This window comes from Eubalaena glacialis, chromosome 6, assembly GCF_028564815.1.
Source record: "Eubalaena glacialis isolate mEubGla1 chromosome 6, mEubGla1.1.hap2.+ XY, whole genome shotgun sequence".
NCBI lineage: Eukaryota > Metazoa > Chordata > Mammalia > Artiodactyla > Balaenidae > Eubalaena > Eubalaena glacialis.
In genome coordinates, this window is record NC_083721.1 from 125,290,656 (window position 1) to 125,314,018 (window position 23,363).

Below are 23,363 nucleotides of genomic sequence, written 5' to 3' on the forward strand. Positions count from 1 at the left end.
ATGAAGGAACACATGAACGTCACCACCTCGTATCTCGAGAGTCTGAAGCCACTGTAATCATTCAATTCAAAAGCGTTTACTGAGTTTCATGTTTTGGATACTATGAGAGATATTAAGTTGTGTAAAGAAGTTGTAATTCCAACCTTTTAAAAGATTAATAATTGAGAGTAAAGAATAGATCATATTAAACTACTGATTCATCTCAGACTATCATTTAATAATATGAGTGGCATGAGCAATATGTTTTATAGGATTTCCAAGAAAGAGAGAGCAATGTGGACTGGAGTATTCCAGGAAAACTTCATGGGGGTGGAATAGAGGCGGAAAGAAGTGAAACACAGGCTTAACAGTGGGATCATGGCATAGGGGCAAGGATAACAATTGTTTACGGAGAGGAAGAAGACCACCTTGTTGGTATGCAAAGCTCTCAGTGGACAAGGGGAGGTAGACCTGGAAAGGGGGGCAAAATTCTGATTGAAGTGTTTCTATGGGCTGTAGGAAGCTACTTATGGTTTCTGGGTCAAATCACCACCTCATAAAGCTAGATTTTGAGGAAACTGTTCAGAGGGACATCGATAGTCTGGAAGGAAGAAAGGATGGAGGCTGTTAGGCCAAGAGACCAGGGTGTTGGTCAGGGGCACAGTCAGAGTGTGAGGTGATGGGCCTTGGACCAAGGTGGTACAGAGGGAAGAGAGAGGAGCCTGAGCTTTCAGGTAACTCATTCTCTGCTGAATCCAAATCTCTAGAGTCAGGACACTAGCATGAATAACTCATACATTTTTAAGTTTCACAGTTGATTCTGATGTGCACTTCTGGCTAAAGACCGCAAGCTAGTCTTAAAACCTCCATTTAGTGATGAGACAACACAGATTCAGATGAGGCTAATGATCATGCATCCTGTCGGGCAGGCCTGAGAACAGATCCCAGGTCTCTTGACTCTCAGTACGAGGCTTTAAGGGTCTCAATAAATAATAAAAGGGCAGAAGCCAAACTTGAAGAAACAATTACTCAACCATTCCATTGAACTAAGAGGTATCAATCACTTTTCCATTTGTAATCAAGAATCATGAAGAATCAGAACATTCATCTGTTCATTGACCTTTTATGTGCTTGGCATTGCTCTACATGTGTGGATAAACAAAGAGGCAGCCAATTACAGTGTAATGTCGTAAGTCACCTGATAGGCCAAGCACAGTTTGTACTGGGAATGTCAGTTAGCCTAACCCAGGCCCAGACCTCAGTGGAGGCTTCATAGAGAAATCAGAGGCTCAGCTGAGTTCTGAAGATCAGTTGGAATTAGGTGAAATTTGGGTGAGGGTTATAGAAGAAAGAACTAGAGAAAATTTGAATGGGAGAAAATGATTCAAGTATAGAAAACCACATGTGCAAAGACCTCTTTCACCCCACCATTGATTTCAGTGCCTTAAACATTGCACATTTGTTGACAATGGTCATGATTTGGGCCCTCATGAAGTTTAGCAATCTCACCTTTTTCTTCATCAGATTCTACATGCAAAGCATACTCTTTATACCTCTAATATATTTTATCATAATTTACCTGTTAAGAGACTCATTTTTGTAGAACCATGAGCCCTAGAATAGAGGAGCCCAAGCTTCCTCACCATTGCATCTCCCCACTGTGCCTTGGGTAACAGGTAGCACAGAGTGAGTGCTCAATAAATGTTTAGGTTTAGACTCTTGCTTTGCACCTTCAATGAAAATGCCTTAAGGGGTGCTTGTATTCTTGTGATTTAAATGTAGCTGTATATGACCTTCACCCTGTTCAGAACACATTTGCAGATTTATAACAGATTAAGTTTCACTTTTGCTGTCTAAAGATAAACAGGAAGCTGCACTTTTTCTGCAGCAGGGGTCCTTGCCTGAAAGCTTTCCTTGGTTCAATAGTCTTCTATTGTTATGAATAGAACATCAACATAATTAACATAAGAATCCCTTAGAGGCCAATTTTAAATGAAACCACATTTAATTTCAGGTAATTCTTTTATTCCCCAAGATGATGCTAACTTTCCAACTGAGTATGTGAAATATGTCAAAGTCTCTGAACAGTAAACCCATTAAAATGAGGTGATATAGTCTATAACCCCCAAAAGTATAAAATTATGCCCATTAGTTGGCCAAAACAAAGAGAAAAAGAAAGGTAAATCCAAAGAATCAAAGTACCCATAAAACAAAATAAAACACAAGTTTTGACAATGAGTTCTGAATTTCCTGGTTTGTAAGCAAAATGGCATGTGTTCTTGGAAAATAGTGTTTTGCTAAAAGAAACTCCTAAGTCAATACTAATCTTTAATTTCTAGTATTTTGCTGGTAGCCTAAGTAATTTATTTCAGTCCTAAAGTCCTCTGTTTCCCAATCCATGGTGTGAAGGAGATAGGATAAGTGTGCCCAGAGCCTCCACATAACAGATAATCCATACATATTGCTATGGACTCCCCTCACATACTGTGTCCCCTTCAAATCCATAAGTTGAAGCCCTAACTTCCAATATGATGTTATTTGGAGATGGAGCCTTTGGGAGACAATTAGGTTTAGATGAGGTTATGAGGGTGGGGCGCCCTATGATAGAATTAAGAAGAGACACCACTGAGCTTGCTCTTGCATGGCAAGCAGGTAGCCTTCTGCAAGCCAGAGAAAGCTCTCACCAGACCCGGCCATGCTGACACCCTGATCTTAGACATCCCAGCTTCCACACTGTGAGAAATATTTTCTGTTGCTGGAGCCACCCAGACTATGGTATTTTGTTATGTCAGACTAAGACACATATGTGCTGAATGAAGCAATGAATGGCCATTGATTTGACAATTGTCTAGGTGCCAAATGTGTGATCAATAACTTTGGCATCATAAAGGATGAATGGTATGTAGGCAGTTGTTCTCATCTAGAGTTCTAAATGAGCTTCACTTTGTCTACTTAGTGACCTCACCTTTCTCAGTTCCATGCTTCCCATGCTACTAGGCCATCTCACATGTGGCATGAGCCATATTTGCGACAAGTGGCCAGGGCTACAGGCGGATACTCTCTTCTCCAAAAGCACACTGTTTCTGTGGTTTTTTAGGTGACCATTATATGGGGAAGGGCTCCTCTTATCGAGCCATCTTGAAGTTGGTTCTAAATATCAATGTTTCTTAATATTCCACAAGTACAAGTACAAGGCAGTGGCTGCTTTTTTCTTTCTTCTTTTTTTTAAAGAGATCTCTACATTGCATCTCCTGTAAATATAGAGTTTTATTTATAGGATATAGATTTTTTTAGAAGTCAGAATAACATATATCTTTTGAGTATATTTTTAAACTCAGAACTGCTCATGTATAGATAATTTAGATTTAAGAGCCTAGTTATGCTAGTTTAACATAATAACAATACATTATTAAACATATTCAGGAAGATAAATGATTATGTCCTTCCTTGCCCTTGATAACTAACATGAACTTTACAATAAACATGATATAGCAAGTTTTAACTTTTATTCCAGTCTCTATTTTTTTCTTTCTCACAAAATTCAAAGTAAAAACAAAACAAAAAATGAAAAAACAAAGCCAAAAACATACACACAGACACACATTCAATATAATGAAAACAAATACTTAGAGTCTTATCACTTAATATTTCTAATATACACCACTTAACTGGAGTAATGCTTCTTTATGGACACTTCTGGCAATGTGAGCTTGAGGAAAAGAGAAAAAGAAAAGATCACTTTCTATCTCCAGTCTTGTCCTGATTAAACACTGCTAGCAGCTTTACCTTAACCTATAAATTTTCTCCTCAGATATAGAAGGCTGTTGGAAAACTGTTTCTTTCAGTTCTCATTCCCTAATGACAGCATTTGTATTTCCTGGAGAGAACATTATTGAAATATTCTCCAGTAATAAGGGTTATTAATATCCCCACTCTCTTGTCCCCAGCTGGGTCTAAGTGCATGAACGTCTCTGGTGTTCTCTTCTTGAGTACAGCCATCTAAGTGTTCAGAATTTCTGATGTATAAGAACTTTTCTTTATTAATATCTACTTCAAATGTTATCTTTCTTATCTTCAGGCCATTTCCTTGTCTACATGGAGATTTAGAATAATTTTCTTCCTCCATTACATTTTGTTCCTTGAAGGTAATTTTATAATCAGAGTGCATGTTCCTCTCTCTTTCTGAGGCTTCCTTGTTTCAGGCAAAATATATTAAGTCTCTCTATTCTAATACTCTGGATCTTGTGTTATGCAACTTGTCTCTTGTATATTCTCAGTGTAAAGATGAGAAAGGAGCATTATATTCTAAGTTGCCAAGCCAAGGATAAAGACCAAGGTAGTTACAGTTTTTCTCATCCTACCCTGTATCCAATTTCTAAAAGTCTTTTAATGTATGAATAAAGATTTAGAAAATTAGAAACCTAGATGATATTAATACAATAAATATTATAAAACATGGGCCATTGAAATTTTATGTATGTGACTTAAACATTCCTATAAAAGTAACAAAAATCACTACCTTTGACTTATACTTGCTATCATTATAAATGTTTATTTGCCCCTGTTGCGTGGTATAACAGAGCCTGTAAATGTCTTATAAGTCTTGTGTTACCCAAGAGAGATTTTCCATTTTAACTTTTTTATTTTACTACTTGTGCTTTTATTTACTTTTCTTCAAAGTCTACATCTGTTTTTATAATGTCATCACACTTTGATTTGAAATTTTAGCATTTAATCTTCTTTAACCTCTTCTTGCAAATATATTTAATATGGATTCATAAAAATTCAATTAACATATTATTATTAAAGAAGAAAAATAGACAAAAAAGCAGGTTTTAATAGGTCAGTTTAGATTATAGACTTGTAAAAGTATGTTCTCAGGCTGGAATAATTCTTAAATGTCATTTAATCGTTTATTAATTTTCAATGGTCCGTAAGCTTGGTTTTCCTTGTTGTCTAACACACTTGATTTTCTAAAAGTATTTGTGCCCAGAAAGATTTTTTTTGTATATACAGACAATATTCTTTTAAAATTTTATGGAAAGGCAAAAGATCTAGAATATTTAAAACACTTTTGTAAATGAAAAATAAGAATCACTCTACCCGATTATTTTTAAAATAGATCTTTATTGGAGTATAATTGCTACACAGTACTGTGTTGTTTTCTGTTGTACACCAAAGTGAATCAGCCATATGCATACATATGTCCCCATATCCCCTCCCTCTTGAGCCTCCCTCCCACCCTCCCTATCCCACCCCTCTAGGTCATCACAAAGCACCGAGCTGATCTCCCTGTGCTATGCTGCTGCTTCCCACTAGCTATCTATTTTACATTCGGTAGTGTATATATGTCGATGCTACTCTCACTTTGCCCCAGCTTCCCCCTTCCCCACCCGCCCCATGTCCTCAAGTCCATTCTCTATGTCTACATCTTTATTCCTGCCCTCCCACTAGGTTCATCCGTACCATTTCTTTTTTTAAATTCCATATGTATGCGTTAGCATAAGGTATTTGTTTTTCTCTTTCTGATTTACTTCACTCTGTATGACAGACTCTAGATCCATCCACCTCACTACAAATAACTCAGTTTCATTTCTTTTTACGGCTGAGTAATATTCCATTGTATATATGTGCCACATCTTCTTTAGCCATTCATCTGTCAATGGACATTTAGGTTGCTTCCATGTCCTGGCTATTGTAAATAGTGCTGCAATGAACATTGTGGTACATGACTCTTTCTGAATTATGATTTTCTCAGGGTATATGCCCAGTAGTGGGATTGCTGGGTCATATGGTAGTTCTATTTTTAGTTTTTTAAGGAACCTCCATAAAGTTTTCCATAGTGGTTGTATCAATTTACATTCCCACCAACAGTGCAGGAGGTCTACCCGATACTAAGTCCTACCATATACCTACAATAATCATGACAGTGTACCAGCAGAACAGGAATAGACACATAGATCAATGGAACAGAATTGAGAACCCAGGAATAGAGCCATGCAAATGCACCCAATAGGTTTTTGACAAAGGTACAAAAGCAATTCAGTAGAGCAATTAAACAACCACAGGCAAAAAAAAAAAAAAAAAAAAAAAATCCTCAGCCTAAAACTCTGCCCTTATACCAAAATTAACTCAAGATGAGCATGGACTTAAAGGTAAAATGTAAAGCTAAATAACTTTTAGAAAAAATTTTAAAATATAAGGGAAAATCTTTGGGACCTAGAGCTACGTAAAGAGTTCTTAGACTTGGCTCCAAATAGATGATTTATAAAAGGAAAAATCAACAGATTAGACTTTATCAATAAAAAGCTACAAAGTGGGAGGAAATATTTGCAAACTATATATCCAACAAAGGACTATTATCTAGAATATATAAAGAACTCTCAGAATTTAACAAACATCTAACAATTCAATTAGAAAATGAGATAAAGACACAAAGAGCCATTTCACCCAAGCAGGTGGATAGATCACAAATGAGCACATTAAAAAATGTACAATACCATTAGGAAAATGGAAATTATAACCCCAACAAGCTATCAAAATGGCTAAAATTTAAAATAATGACAACACTAAAGGCTGGTAAAGGCGGAGAAACTGGATGACTTATCTATTGCTGCTGGGAATGTAAAATGGTAGAGCCATTCTGGAAAAGTTTGGTAGTAATTTCTTTTAAAAACATGCTATATAAAAAAATAAATAAAATTAAATTTAAAAAAAGAAATATAATGTACACGTGAAACAATGTTATAATATATACAATGTTATACATATAAATTTAAATAATGTTACTTCAATAAAATTTTTAATTAAAATCAATTAATAAAAAAAAAACATGCAAATACCATATAACTCAGTGATTGCACTCCTGGGCATTTATCTCAGAGAGCTGAAAACTTACGTTCACTCACACAAAGGCCTTATTTGTAATAGCCAAAAACTGGAAACTACCCAGATGTCCTTTAACAGTTGACGGTTAAACAAACTGTTGAATATACATACCATGGAAATACTACTCAACAATAAAAAGGAACAAACTATCAATACATTTGGCAACCTGGATGAGTATCCAAAAATTATGCTGGGTGAAAAAAAGGCAATTACAAAAGGCTACATACTTCACGATTCCATTTATATAACATTCCTGAATCGGCAAAATTATAGAAATGGAGGATTGATTACTGGCTGCCAGATGTTGAGTTTGTGGGAGAGAAGTAGGTGTGGTTATAAAGGGCAACATGAGTGATCTTTATGGTGTTGGGACTGTACTGAATCTTGACTATATCAGTGTCAAAATCCTGGGTGTGATATTGTACTAGATAGTTTTGCAAGACGAGACGTTACCACTGGGGAGAAGGAAAGGGCACACAGGAAGTCCCTATTATTTCTTACAACTGCAATGTGAGTCTACAGTTATCTCAAAATTAAAAGTTTAATTTTAAAATGTAATTGTGTTTGTCAGTAAATTGTAAAGATAAATTCAATGAAATGAGAATGACACTCGTGCAGATGTTTCTTTTCCTTCTTTGGTTTTTCTCTGTAAGGTTTGCGAGGAGCGATAGCTTTTGCCTTAGCTATTCGGAACACAGGATCTCAGCCCAAGCAAATGATGTTTACCACCACTCTGCTCCTGGTGTTCTTCACAGTCTGGGTATTCGGAGGAGGAACAACCCCCATGCTGACTTGGCTTCAGATCAGGTGAGTGACACTGCTTAACAAAGGAAATCATTATGAGGCATGGCTGCACTGTTCCGTTTCTGGTGTTGCTGACTGGTCAAGAGTACAATGGCATGTCTGTACACTAACTTTCCCTGGGGTCAAGTTGACCTTCATTCACAAGGTGAAACGGTATGACCTATCACCAACAGAATTGACTTTTCCAAGAGTTCTAGAAATCTCAGGATGATGTTTGTAGTCTACAGTCCCTAGAAATGAATTTCTTTATGAATTTTTCCATTCAATCATATTTACTGAGTATAATGTGATAATCTATGGAGTTTACAAAAATGAGTAAGAGATGATCTTGTCTTCAAGATACTTATGATACAGTAGAATTTATACAGAAAAAGCTATAATACCAAGGAGAAAATGAATTTGCTTTGTTTTTAATTTGTCACAGCACTTAGGATAGAATTAGAGACACAGGAAATGCTTAAATGTATTTGATTATTCAGCCATGTGTTTGGCCAGAGGGATGCTACAGACACAGATTAGACAATTTCTTAAAGGAAAATGGGGTCAAGGCTTCAGTTAGGGGCCGTCCAATAAGCAGTGCTTGGAAGATGATTGCTATTAACCCAAAGTATGCAGGTAGTGGAAGATTTGATGAAAAATGAATAGCTTGTGCCAATTGTGAAAAAGTAAAATGTTGTTGTCTTTGTTTCTTTGATCTGGGTCCTCATTTTCATATCCCAGAATGTAACAGTGCTTTGCATAAATCACATTTTACTTTCCAAAGCCATACATCTTGATGATCATGCAGCCCCTCCCTGGTCCCCACCCATTCTCTGTGAGGCAAATCCATACCCACCACCTCTGACAAGAAAAGATCCATCTGACTGGGAGGGGATTTCCAAGAAGATATTTTTCAGGCAAGGACTCTGGTATTCCAGCACCAATGTAGTGCTTGGCACATAGTAGAATGGAATAAATAATTGCTCCATGAAAAATTGAATGAATATAACCACACATGTAAATTCCTTTTGTTAAGCCTTTACTGACAAATTTCTATCCATCTGACAAATAGAAGCAGAAACAGGACTCATGAGTTTAGGGTAAGAAAGCTTATGTGTAAACTGGGCCAAGTGGTTATGCATTAAACCGAATTCAAGGAAAAAAGGGCCTCTTCAAGTATTGTGAATATTGCTAACACATAAAAGGGCTTTGACCAAAGGTTGAAATGGAGAATGTTTTGAAATACTTGTTGAACTATTTTCTAGACATATAAATGTGACCTTCAATTTCTTTCACGGTGGTAGCTGCTTATAGGCTCCTCTGGATAAGCACGAATATTTTATTAAACGCTATAGTGTTGAGTCTCCTGTAAACTGATAGTAAGATAATGGTGTGTTCAGGTTTCGGGAAAATAAATTCAGTAGGTGGATCCATGCATGGAAAAATTAGGACTTGGAAAGCAGAAGTTAGAAGATACCAATCCTCACAAGATAAATGTATTGAATGCTCTATCAGGTAAATTAGAATATTCAGAACATAAAGTGGTGCCGGCAACATTTTCTTAAAGTAATTCAAATATAACTTATTTTCTACTATTGTCTTTCTTTACCCTGAAGGATTTGTCCCCAAATCAATACCATGTTTTACCCTAAAATGTTTCCCTAACTCTACTGTAGTGTTTTCCAAAGGTATCCACTGACTTCAGATAGATGTCATAGCTTATGCAGTCTCTTGATATCCAGATCAGTAGGGACAGGGTAATATAAAATGGGGCCTTAGGCAGGTTAGAATGTTTATCAGGTTATAGGACAGGGACTAATAAAGAAGGATAGTAATGTCAACTATAACGTCCACAGGTGAGGGGCCTGGAGGTCATCTTAGGCCAGTGCTATTATGGCCTGCTGGGAGGCACAGCATGGAGTTGCCAGGTCATGGAGATGCCCCAGTGCGAACTGGCTCCAAATGACCCAGCTGATTCAATGCCAGACTTGTCCACCAGCCAGGAGGGGAGAAGAGTAAAAGCAGGACCGTGATATATTTAAGGAAGGGAGCTGACAGGGCTCTGGTCCAGCAGGCCAGGTGGAAATCCCAGCTGGGAGCTAGAGTGTTAATCTGAAATCAGGGCATAAACCCAGTCAGAGAGACAGAGACCCAGTCATGAGGAAATCAGAGGGGATAACTGAGCTTTATAGGTATGTGTGTAGCTAGGAAGTCAACCCAGGTAGACAGGATACAGGGCAGCAAGACCAAGTTAAGACCAAAGGCTCTCAAACTTTCATGAACATCAGAACCAACTGGAGGGCTCATTAAACCCCCAGATTGCTGGGCCCCTGCCCCAGAGTTTCTGATCAAGTAGGTCTGGTTCAGGGCCTAAGTATTTGCATTTTAACCACACTCCAGGCAATGCTGTTGCTGCTGGCTCTAGGACCACATTTTGAGAACCACTGGTTTAGACTTATAACCCCACATAGAGATGGGGCTAATATTAAATACTGTCAGATTTGGCTGGGGTTGCCCAGGGCCCCACACCTGAGCCTCAAGTTTAAAAATTTTAGCACCTATGCTGGAGGGAAGCAGGGGCTAACTTGAAGAGAAAAATTCATTGTGCATTGATCAACGAGAAGGAAATAGAGCACAATAGAATAAGCATAAAAGAATAGGATCATAAGTTAGTGTGTGTTCAGACACACACACAAGCACGACATAAATTTAGTTTGACCATGTTACAGTGATACCAGCATATGCTCCACTTCCACTGTGGTTTATAATGCTATCAAAGAAATCCTTCATTTCATTATCGCTTTTAAATGATAGTTGTCCATCATTTACACTATATTTAGCAAGACTTTGCTTCTTTACAGAGCAACGTCTCATTGACCAACTTTCATGTCAGCTTCTTTCCATAAAACACCAGAATGTTAGTAAATTGGGGCTTTAATAAAATGATACATAAAGGGAAACCCAAGGGGCAGGTGTACAAATGTAATATTGAATGAACTCAGGCCTCCTCACTTGGTTATGATTTATTTATACATTTTACATTGCCCTCCCTTTTTGGTTTTTTTAAATTTCTACATTTTTTTTCTCTTAAATTATTAAGTATGTACTTGAGTTTATTTATTTATTTTTTTAGTCCCTATAAAATTTGCCATTCAGCTGCAAACTACCACCGTAAGATGCAGATAAAATGTTTTATGTAAGGTAAAAATTGATAATATTAATATGAGTTGCACTTTGATAGAAAAACTTTAAAACAGCAATGACTTCATGCTTAAAGGGACTCAGCATGATCTTAACATATGAAACAAATTCTTCATTGGTTAAGTTTTATCCTAAGCGCATTCAAATTTCTTGTCCTAAAGCTGTTGTTTTTTTAATAATAACAAATATTTTTAATGCAGCATTTGAAATAAATCGCGAATCTTTGTTTCTTAAAATTCTAGAGAAAAAGAAAAGACTCCCCCAGTATTATTTTGGAGGTTTTCATGTAAAAGAAAGCAGAATGGTTTCTCGATTAGAATCCAGATATCCTCCCTTCTGTGAATTACATTAATACTAGTGGTGAGGAAAACCCAGCTCCCAGTCTCCAAGGACTAGCTCTGCTGTTAGCCAAGAAACAAGAGATCAAAGGTGTCAGGCTTTGCCCTACAGAGGCCAATAAACAGTACTGTCCACCAAATAATTACACATGCCGACAAATACACCTCAGAAACCAGTGGGGCATAGCTCTCCGGCAGTGGTAAGTAATCTGGGATGGTAGCCCCATCCTTAGTTTAGGGTAGGGTGTCACATGGAGTTAACAGAACTCATGAGAATGGAGCCCATACCACAGTGCAAACATTTCCTGGCTTCTCCCAGATAGGAACGCTGGACCCATCTCTTCGAAATACCTCAGCCACAGTACAGAAAGCCTTGCACACCAGAGCAATTCAGAACTTGTATTCCAGACAATATGAGAAAGTGCCCCCAGCCAGATGACTTCTATAGTTTCCAGATTTTTGCTTCGAACATCTCAAAGAGTAATAACTGGCTTTTATTGACTATTTACTCTGTGCTAGATACTTAGAAAATAAAGTGCCAGGCATAAGACCTCCCTGTCACTCAGCCTCTAATCTATAAAATGGGGATGATAGCAGTAGCTACCTCCTAGGGTGGGTGAGGCCTGGCAAAGTGGCCCAGGGTCACCCCACTGTCCGGCTACAGAGTCAGACTACAAGGCCAGGCAGCCCGAGCCCAGGGCCTGCGCTCCCAACTGGTTCATTCTTCTGCTGCCCCAAATAAATGAGCTAATTCCTGAAGCCTGCAAACTACCTTGATTAACAAACTCTCTGGGGAAAAAGAGATGTACTTTTATGAGCAAGACAGGCCAGTTAAAAACAAACACAGGAAATCTTCATCCCTCATGAGTGATGGGGTTGACCTGCTAGTGCCACACAGAAGTTTCTTGCTGCAGATTTTTTTCCTTGACCTAGAAAAGTTAAAGGTAAACAAGGCCAGCCCTGACCTCAGGTAGCCAAGCAGGGACGTTTGTCTTCCTCAATTATAGGAATTTGGAATTAGAGGAATTTGTTACCCTCAGGCTCATTTCCCAACCCCATTCGGGATCCCAAGTCAGCCTGCTGTCAGCCCCTTCCTCAGATCAAACAAAAAATCACACATACTGCCCTGTGTCCATTGCAGAGTGAATAACTTTTAGCTAGTGCAATGTCTCCACTACCATTATTTTAGTTAAGTATTTAAAATTTATTTTGGGTTTATGGCCCATCCTATTTTATGTCATCCTAGAATGATTTCTTTATCACATATACCCACTGGCTACAAAGTTTATAATAACAGCCACCATGGGAATGCACACAGTGGTAAAGAGAGAACTGTCTTTAGTAATAGTTTTTAATCTTAAACAATAGTAGAGTTAAATATACCTGCTTACATACAGACTTCCTTTATTGCTGAGGTGAGGCAATGTCAATTTTATATAATGGAAGAATACATATAGTCAAGTTCCCTTCATATCCAGCTGTGTTGTGCCTGGTTTTCTTTCTGGCATCCAAAGTCTCATGCATGTGTAACAATTTACTTCACTGGTGTATTAACATAGTAAATCAGTGCACACATTCTGGAGGCAGATGGTATGGGGCCCAACCATGCCTCCCTTTCTTACTAGCTGTGGGATCTTGAGCAAGAAATTCAACCTCTCTATGCTTCAGTTTTCTTATTTGTAAACTTGGAACAATAATAATACCTGCCTCTTTAGATTTTTATATGGATTAAGTATTGCACGTATAAATTTAGGGCACACAGTAAGTGCTCAATAAATGTTGCGTAACACTACCCGAAAGACCACCTATGAGCCTTTTCTTATCCAAACACTCTTTTTCTGCCTATGGCATATATATACACACACACATACATACGCATAAAGTGTTATTAATTAATTGTATTTATGAAAGCATGGTTTACATGGGGAATAGAAAGAAATAGCCTCTGGGGAGCTTAGTTCATTTTATGCAATTATTAGATTCATCAGTTTTACAGGCAGCTCCTATTTCTGCATTCAAAATGATAAACCTCTTAAGGAAAAATGCTCACAAAAAGCGTTATATTCATCCAACAGCTCAGAAAGATTCTTTCTAGAGCTTGCTTTATTTCCTTCTGAACATGATAATCTTTGCTTAGGATCTCTTCAGATATTTAATTTGCACTGCTTCATCAATGTGTATCAATTCATTATTTTGCATTGACTGTGTACCAATTTGTAAATTTTGTCTCAATTTTTATTAATTGGCAGGTCCGAGAAATACCCTTTGTCATGAAACATGGAAAACCAGTTTACTCATTTGAATGTAAACTTATACTTAATATCCCCTACCTCTCACCCCCATTTAAAATTACGTTCTATTTTCCGTAGGCTCTTCTAAAAAATGTTTCACAACTCCAAATATTTATTGCTTAAATCAATCTAGTTTGACATATTTTATTAAAGATATTGTATAACTCTAGTAACCTATTGTTAACCTAAATATATCCTAGGTTTTTTTTTTTTTTTTAATTTTTTTTTTAATTTTTATTTATTTATTTATTTATGGCTGTGTTGGGTCCTCGTCCCTGTGCGAGGGCTTTCTCCAGTTGCGGCAAGCGGGGGCCACTCTCTTCATCGCGGTGCGCGGGCCTCTCACTATTGCGGCCTCTCTTGTTGCGGAGCACAGGCTCCAGACGCGCAGGCTCAGTAATGGTGGCTCACGGGCCTAGTTGCTCCACGGCGTGTGGGATCCTCCCAGACCAGAGCTCGAACCCGTGTCCCCTGCATTGGCAGGCAGACTCTCAACCACCGCGCCACCAGGGAAGCCCTATCCTAGGTTTTTAACAAGCAGGGATTAACAGCTCCTAAATTTGCCTCCAATGCCATCTGGGTTCATTAATATGCTTTCTATGTACTGAATCTTCCCAGTTTCAGAGATAATAGTCTTTATGTTCATAACTGCCAGCTATCCTCCACTAGGCATGTTCTTATTTATCTTCTCCAACATGCTCTTGAGAACTTCGATGTTAATAAGCTTCACCCATTTATTAAGTTTACCAAACAGTGAACATTCTTCTCTATTGAAGAGAATTTATTAGCTTGCTACCATAAAGTATGATCAAATGTAGGTGCTTTACTTTAAGTCATAGATGTATCTTTACTTTGGGTAATAGGTGAAGTCTGAAAAAAAAAAAACTTTAAATGCAATAGATAGAACTTGTGATCCAAAAGACTACGGAGGGGTTCCAGTACTGGTCAAGATGGTGTAAGCACACTTACTCCCCTCTGTCTCTTCCAATGAATGCAACTAAAATCCCTGGCCAGAATGAATGTAGCAGTCATCTAAGGACTCTTAAAAGCAAGTGGTAGCAGATAGATTGGGGAAGGAAACCAGAATTCAGAATACTATTAAAACAGTGATGAATTTCCCATCTTTTTTCCCCCTCTGGAATCTCTTGACCTGAACTCAAAGGCAGTTTAAAGGCCAGAACTGCACAACAAGGAAGGCAGACAGAACTGCAGAAGAAATTATCTGTTTTGGACATAAGGAACAGGACAGAGGACTGCTGTGGGTCAAAAGAGTGGGGGAAATCCCTCTTTTGTTTGTTGTTATCATTTACTTCATTCTCATCCCAATACCAGGCAAACCTGGGGCAGCAGTGGTAATGATGGCAGCAACAGTTGGGTGGACCCCAAATTCCCAACCAGAGGAACTGAGGTCCAGAGGCCTTGGGAAGAAGTCCCACTGCATTTTTTTCTCTCTTAATCTTATCATTGCTTGAGCTTGGAAACGGGCCCAATATTATGGAAAAATCATGGGAAACATGTAGCAGTGTAGGGAAACGAAAGCCCTGGGCTTTGGGAAGCCAGAAAACATGGAAGAGATTGTGGAGTAGAGGGAATACAAGAAAGTGATCTGATAAAATTGTGTATAAACTTTTGGGCTCACCTCCAAGCTATGTAAGCATGTATCTGACCCTAAACAGCACACCAAAGTGTGAGACATGAGCTACAAGATACAGCATCACTCAGGTCCCAGACTATACACTGGATGGCACACATGCAGGGCATGTGTGGATCATAGATCAAAATGTAAAGTATAAAACTATAAAACTTCTAAAAGGAAACATAAGAGAAAAATCTTCATGACCGTAAATTAGGCAAAAGAGTCTTAAATGTTATACCAAAAGCATCATGTACAAAAGAAAAAAATGATAAATTGGACTTCATCAAAATGAATATTTTTCGCTTTGCAAAAGACACTGTTAAGAGAATGAAAATACAAGCTACATACTCACACTTAAAGAGAAAGCATTGCTGGTGGGAATGCAAAACGTTATGGCCAATCTGTAAATCACTTTAGCAGTTTCTTATAAAGTTAAACATACAATTATTATAGGACTCAACATTCCCTCTTCTAGACATTAAGCCTAGAGAGTAAAATGGGGATAAAAGGATCTGTCTCTGAAGATTAAATGTGTGAACATTAAATAAGAAAATACATGTTAAAGTCCTTTAAGCAGAACTAAGCACTCATTAGTAACCTTATTTTACTCACAGCTTTTATTAGAAAATGTCAGATAAATTTTAATAGTATTTTCAGCATATATTGAGATAATCACATAGTTTTTTCCTCTACTTTATTGATGTGATGAAATATATTGATAGAGATCCTGGTATTGAGTTATTCTTACAATCTCAGTATAGCTATTTTTTCCTACAATTCTGCTATCTATAACAATAACTGAGGTTAGTCTATACTTTTCTTTTTCTTTTTGGGGGTAGAGGGGGCTGCCTTTATTGGGTTTAAATAGTGTTAAGGAAGTGCTACATTCATAGCATGAGCTAAAGACTTTTCTATTTTTTCATGGCCTGAAATAGCATAGCATAGAAATGATCAGATTTTTAAAGGCTAGTTAGGAGTCAGCTGTAAACCCATCTGGTTCCTGGAGTTCTTTTAATGGTGGGTTTTTAATCACCCTTCCAGTGTCTCCTATGGTAATTGGTGTATTCAAATGTAAAATTGTCATTTCTTTAAACTCAAAAATGGTCAAGTATTGTCAATTTCATATAGTTTAACTAAAAAGGATATCCATATACCATTTACCTAGTTTTATCCACTGTTAATAATATGCCCGTTTTGCTTTCTTGCCTTTATAGATACATATATATCACATATATACATATATATATCACATATATTAAATGTGTTTTTATTTCTTTTATTTTTCACTGAATCATTTCAATGTAAAAACAGACATAACACTTCTTATCTAAGTACTGAAGGATACAACTTTGAAAAACAAGGACATTCTATTAGGTAACCAAAATACCATTACTGTGTCTAAAAATACTAAAAACAATTAATAATTTTACCAGTACATACACAAATTTCCCCAGTTATTGCAAAAAATTATGTGTAGATGTTTTTTAATTCATGATCGAATCAAGATTATGTATTATATTTGGTCAATTTTTTTTTTTTTTTTTAGTCTCTTTAAACCAGTTTCTCTCGTTTTCTTCCCCGTGACATTGATTTTTAGAAGAAACCAGGTCAGTTGTTTTGCACACTACTCCACATTCTGGACTTGTTTGTTTCCTCCTAGCATCCATTAATATGTTCTTCTCTCTGCTGTATTTCCTGTAAACTAGAAATTAGGTCAAGGCTTGAAATTCAGGTTGAACCTTTTAGACAAGTATATTCATTGGCAAATGCGCAAGTCTTTCTCACTCGTTAGGGGTATGCTTCAAGTACAACTGTTGGACTGTACTATTCCACACGGTACCTGGTAGCCCCATGTCTTTTGACCATGTGGATGTGGCTAGTCCAAACTGAGACTTACCATGCTGTGTAGTGAACTGTGTCCTCTCAAAATTCATATATTGAAACCCTAATCCCCAGTGTGAGTATACTTGGAGACAGGGCTTTCAGGAGGTAATGAAGGTTAAATGATATCATGAGGGTAGGGTCCTAGCTGACAGGACTGGTGGACTTGTAAGAAGAGAGATCGAGATCAATCGCTGTCTCTCTGCACACACGCTCCAAGGAACGCAACAAGGACACAGGGAGAAGGTGGCTGTCTGCAAACCAGGACGAATGCCCTCACTAGAACTTAGCCATTCTGGCACCTTGATCATAGACTTCTAGCCTCTAGAACTGTGACAAAATAAATGTCTGTTGTTTAAGCCAAAAAGAAAAGAATATTCATTGGTAATGCTCTATGCTTAATAATATGTATTTCAAAAAAAAAATTAATAATGCGTATTTCGTATCAACAAGCACGTAAGGTCAAGTTGTCCCACTCTTGGTGATGCTAAGTTTGTTCATATGGTTATAGTGCTAACCCCCATTGTAAAAGTATAGTTTTACCTTTGGAATTAGTTTTTAACCTGTGGGGCAATACTTGAGCACTGTGTGAATCTCCTGTCTCCAATCTCTCTGTAAGCCACTGTTTTTAGCATCCATTGATGATCCTTGTCTGATTCAATGATTACATTTGAGATGATTCAGTTCTGATTTCCTTTGATAGGTAATTTTTTGACAGTTTCTTAGTTTACCAAATGATCACAGTTTTGATCACCTTTTTAAAAATTTATTTCTAATTTATCAAATTATGAGAATGTTATCAGTAATAATTCTACTTTTAAAATGTAAGATTTTCCGGACTTCCCTGGTGTTCCAGTGGTTAAGACTTTGCCTTCCAATGCAGGGAGTGTGGGTTCGATCACTGGTCAGGGAGCCAGGATCCTGCATGCCTCGCAGCCAAAAAACCAAAACGTAAAACAGAAGCAATATTGTAACAAATTTGATAAAGATTTTAAAAAAATGGTCCACATCAAAAATATTTTTTTAAATAATAAAATATAAGTTTTCTTTGTGATCAAGTACATGACTGATTTGGGTGTATATCCCATGGACATGAAAAGAAGTATATTTGCTATTTTTAAGAAAAAAGTTCTGTACATATGTATTGAGTTTCTTGATTATGTTACTCAAATTCCCTATATCCTTATCTATATTTTTACTAGATGTCAGATTCTGAAAGAGGTACATTAAATTTCCCACTATAATTTTTTTTTTTTTGTAATCAAGGTCTTGCATTCTAATTTTATACAGTCTTTCACATATTTCTGATGTGTTGTGTGTAGTACACCATTTTATGACAGGGAATCTTCAAATTGTCTGGTATGTCTTTCTCATCCCAGAAATGAAACTTAAACTGGTTGTATCCTTCTTATATGTTCATGCCCCTCTTCTATCCCCTAGTTCTCATAATGTGGAATCTTAAAGAGTAAAAGTAATATAGAAAAGTCATTTTCATTAGCACTAGACAGTGGGGACTCCCTATTTCCTCCATTTCATTCTGGTTATAAGTGAGCAGTGAGCTAGTAGATTTCAGTGTTTTGATCAACATCATTTCATTCCCTGAAGTCCTTAACTTCTCTTCAGAAAATAAAGTCTTATTTTTTTAATCTATTATAATCTTTTACCTGCTAGTATGCACTTTAAACCTTATGGTTTAAAATGTGTAAAATCCAAAGAATTACAATAAAGCTCCCATTTAGCATCTACCCTAGAGATCAATTGCAAGCCAAAATATGGGATTTTAACTGGAGTTTTTAAAAATAAGTGTTGAATTCTATCACACAGAGTCACTTGGAAGAAATTGCTTAAGACAGGGAATTGCCCATTAGAGGCAAAATATGCTTTAATGCAGATTTCATTGTATTCGGTACAAGGAATGTTTGGAAGAGTCTTAGCTGTTCTTTTCTTTTTCTTCTTTTTTTTAATGGGCAGAGTGTTCGATGCTTCCCAATGCTAGATCTGTAGTGCAGAGTATAACTGGCCAGTTATGAAGCAACACTCATGTTTGGAGATGAGGGTGAAAAGCATCTCAACAGTTGACTTCTCAGTGGCACTGGCTGCTTATTTCTTATTTTCTGCAGGATTCAAAGTGGACCTCAAAGGTCACCGCATGTCCCCTTGAGCCTCCTTGTGGCTCTTTCTCCTTGGGCACAGCACCCACACATGAGTCCCCACCAAGCAAATGATCATCTTTGTTTGGAAAGTTCCAGCTGGGAATGGGTTTGGTTCAGTCCGTTCTGCGGCCACCACAGCCTGGGTTTCCTCACCTGCCCCTCTGCGTGGCCCTCCTGGGGCTCTGCCGGGGAGACCAGCTGCCTGCCTGCAGCCTTTGTCCATGTGGGTTGCAGTTTATTCTGGTCTAGCCAGCAAAATAATCCCACCCTTCTCTTTTTTTTTATTTTACTGTCGCCATGGATCTACTCATTTTTATACAGCGCTCTTAGCATTTCAAAGGGATTCTCAGAGAAAGGGGAGAAAATACAAATGTTTGAAACAGTAATCTTAATTCTGTTTTTCATGAGCCATTACCAGGCATTTAAGCAGGTGTTTAATTTTTATGAGTATAAGCTAATACATGCTTATTATATAAAATTAGAAAACTAAAATATTATTTTAAAATAAGAAATTCATCTGAAGTCCTTCTATACAGAGATAATTACTAACAGTACATTTTTCTATAGACTTTTTTTTGGAAATCAATTTTTTTTAAACAAAACTCAGATCTGTTATTTTTTTACTTAAAATATAGCATGATAACTTTCCAATTTTATTAGCTATCCTTTGAAATTATGTTTTCAAGGACTGAATAACAAAATCACATGAATATGCCAAAATTATTTATCTACATCGGCATTAGAATATATTAGACTAGATTTATTTTAAACTGTTATAAATGATGTAATTATTTCATACATACATACATACATATTTGCATAAAACTTTTAGTATCTCTGATTTTTTTTTAGAATAAAAATGAAATTAAGGAGTCAAGGGTAGAATATTTTCTAGAGCTCAAAATATATTTTGCCAAATTGTTTCTAGTAAGGTCAGGTTAATAACACGAACAATGTAATCTATTCTCTGCTTGGTGACTTTCCAACCTGTTTCTTATAGTCCAGGATTACTGCATGTTTTGAGGATGCCTAACAGTTTTCTAAAATTTTTTCCTGATTCCAGAAGCTCATTTCTTCTAGGTCTTCAGGAAGATGTTCCTTTTTCTTCATTCTATAAAACATCTTGGTAAGCTCTGTGTGATTTTTCTTGTCTCCAGTAGTATTTGAATATGGAGAAAGATTTCCAGACTTGGTATTTGCCAACAGACAGGTATGTGGATTGCCCCTGGCTCCGCTAAACGGCCGTCTGGTTGTTCATCACATTATTTTCTGGGAGCCATAGCAAGCAAGTCAATATGCAACATTTGTAACCTAGGCTCTAGGATGAAGCAAATATTCCTCTTTGAAGCTATGCCCTATGTGTAGAATTTTCTGTCATCCTCACTTCTCAGTCTTGAGGCCCTCTGAACCAGTGCTCCACACTCTGCTCCTGGCATCTCCCCACCTCCACCCTTGGCTACCACTTTACTTATGGGACATTTATACCCCTGGAATGCAATGTGCCATTGCAAATGCTGACCTCTGTCCCCCGTCCTTTCCTTCAGTCATTCACAGTCATTCAGCAAATATCTATTGAGCTTCTACTCTGCGCCAGCCACCAGATAAAGCATAGAATACAAGAAACCACAGTCCCTGCCTTTGTGAGGCTGACACAACACCCCCAACTGCCACCTTGCATCCCACCCTATGACTTTCTGCTCTAGGTTGTTTCGTTGATACAAGTTCTCTAGGTTGCAGCAGATAGTGAGACAAAGAACATAGTGGGTTTCAGCTGTCTTGCAGACAGGCAAGGATGCTGTATTCCATGAAGTGGGGTAGGGGTAGGGATAGGCCACTGGTTGCTCTTCTCAAAATAGCTTGTGATTATTATTTTTTTCAACATCTTTATTGGAGTATAATCGCTTTATAATGTTGTGTTACTTTCTGCTATATAACAAAGTGAATCAGCTATATGTATACATATATGCCCATATCCCTTCCCTCTTGTGTCTCCCTCCCACCCTCCCTATCCCACCCCTCTAGGTGGTCACAAAGCACAGAGCTGATCTCCCTGTGCTATGCGGCTGCTTCCCACTGGCTATCTGTTTTACATTTGGTAGTGTATGTCCATGCCACTGTCTCACTTTGTCCCAGCTTACCCTTCCCCCTCCCTGTGTCTTCAAGTCCATTCTCTGCATCTGCCTCTTTATTCCTGTCCTGCCCCCAGGTTCATCAGAACCATATATATTTTTTTTAGATTCCATACATATGCATTAACATACAGCACTTGTTTTTCTCTTTCTGACTTACTTCACCCTCTATGACAGACTCTAGGTCCATCCACCTCACTACAGATAACTCAATTTCGTTTCTTTTTATGGCTGAGTAATATTCCATTGTATATATGTGCCACATCTTCTTTAGCCATTCATCTGTCAATGGACACTTAGGTTGCTTCCATGTCCTGGCTATTGTAAATAGAGCTGCAATGATCACTGTGGTACATGTCTCTTTTTGAATTATGGTTTTCTCAGGGTATATGCCCAGTAGTGGGATTGCTGGGTCATAAGGTACTTCTATTTTTAGTTTTTTAAGGAACCTCCATACTGCTCTCCATAGTGGCTGTATCAATTTACATTCCCACCAACAGTGCAAGAGGGTTCCCTTTTCTCCACACTCTCTCCAGCATTTATTGTTTGTAGATTTTTTGATGATGGCCATTCTGACTGGTGTGAGGTGATACCACATTGTAGTTTTGATTTGCATTTCTCTGATGATTAGTGATGCTGAGCATCCTTTCATGTGTTTGTTGGCGACCTGTATATCTTCTTTGGAGAAAAGTCTATTTACATCTTCTCCTCATTTTTGGATTGGGTTGATTATTTTTTTGATATTGAGCCACATGAGCTGCTTGTATATTTTGGAGATTAATCCTTTGTCTGTTGATTCGTTTGCAAATATTTTCTCCCATTCTGAGGGTTGTCTTTTCATCTTGTTTATGGTTTCCTTTGCTGTTCAATGGCTTTTAAGTTTCATTAGGTCCCATTTGTTTATTTGTGTTTTTATTTCCATTTCTCTAGGAGGTGGGTCAAAAAGGATCTTGCTGTGATTTATGTCGTAGAGTGTTTTGCCTATGTTTTCCTCTAAGAGTTTGATAGTGTCTGAACTTACATTTAGGTTTTTAATCCATTTTGAGTTTATTTTTGTGTATGGTCTGAGGGAGTGTTCTAATTTCATTCTTTAACATGTAGCTGTCCAGTTTTCCCAGCACCAGTTATTGAAGAGGCTGTCTTTTCTCCATTGTATATTCTTGCCTCTTTTATCAAAGATAAAGTGACCATATGTGCGTGGGTTTATCTCTGGGCTTTCTATCCTGTTCCATTGATCTATATTTCTGTTTTTGTGCCAGTACCATACTGTCTTGATTACTGTAGCTTTGTAGTATAGTCTGAAGTCAGGGAGCCTGATTCCACCAGCTCCTTTTTTCTTCCTCAAGATTGCTTCGGCTATTCAGGGTCTTTTGTGTTTCCATACAAATTGTGAAATTTTTTGTCCTAGTTCTGTGAAAAATGCCATTGGTAGTTTGATAAGGATTGCATTGAACCTGTAGATTGCTTTGGGTAGTATAGTCCTTTTCACAATGTTGATTCTCGCTATCCAAGAACATGGTATACCTCTCCATCTGTTTGTATCATCTTTAATTTCTTTCATCAGTGTCTTATAGTTTTCTGCATACAGATCTTTTTTCTCCTTAGGTAGGTTTATTCCTAGGTATTTTATTCTTTTTGTTGCAATGGTAAATGGGAGTGTTTCCTTAATGTCTGTTTCAGATTTTTCATCATTAGTGTGTAGGAATGCAAGAGATTTCTATACATTAATTTTGTATCCTGCTACTTTACCAAATTCATTGATTATCTCTAGTAGTTTTCTGGTAGCATCTTTAGGATTCTCTATGTATAGTATCATGTCATCTGCAAACAGTGACAGCTTTACTTCTTCTTTTCCGATTTGGATTCCTTTTCTTTCTTTTTCTGCTCTGATTGCTGTGGCTAAAACTTCCAAAACTTTGTTGCATAATAGTCGTGAGAGTCGGCAACCTTGTCTTTTTCCTGATCTTAGAGGAAATGGTTTCAGTTTTTCACCATTGAGGACGATGTTGGCTGTGGGTTTGTCATATATGGCCTTTATTATGTTGAGGTAGGTTCCCTCTAGGCCCACTTTCTGGAGAGTTTTT

General features: G+C 37.4%; 1 protein-coding gene across 1 annotated transcript in view; it reads left to right on the forward strand.

Annotated features, from left to right (window-relative positions):
* The window catches only part of SLC9A9 (solute carrier family 9 member A9), a 546,145-nt gene that overhangs the window by 348,067 nt on the left and 174,715 nt on the right, over window positions 1-23,363 (forward strand). The window contains exon 12 of the mRNA XM_061193585.1: window positions 7,521-7,674. Within this exon, the coding sequence (XP_061049568.1) occupies window positions 7,521-7,674 (154 nt within the window). The remainder of the gene's footprint in view (window positions 1-7,520; window positions 7,675-23,363) is intronic.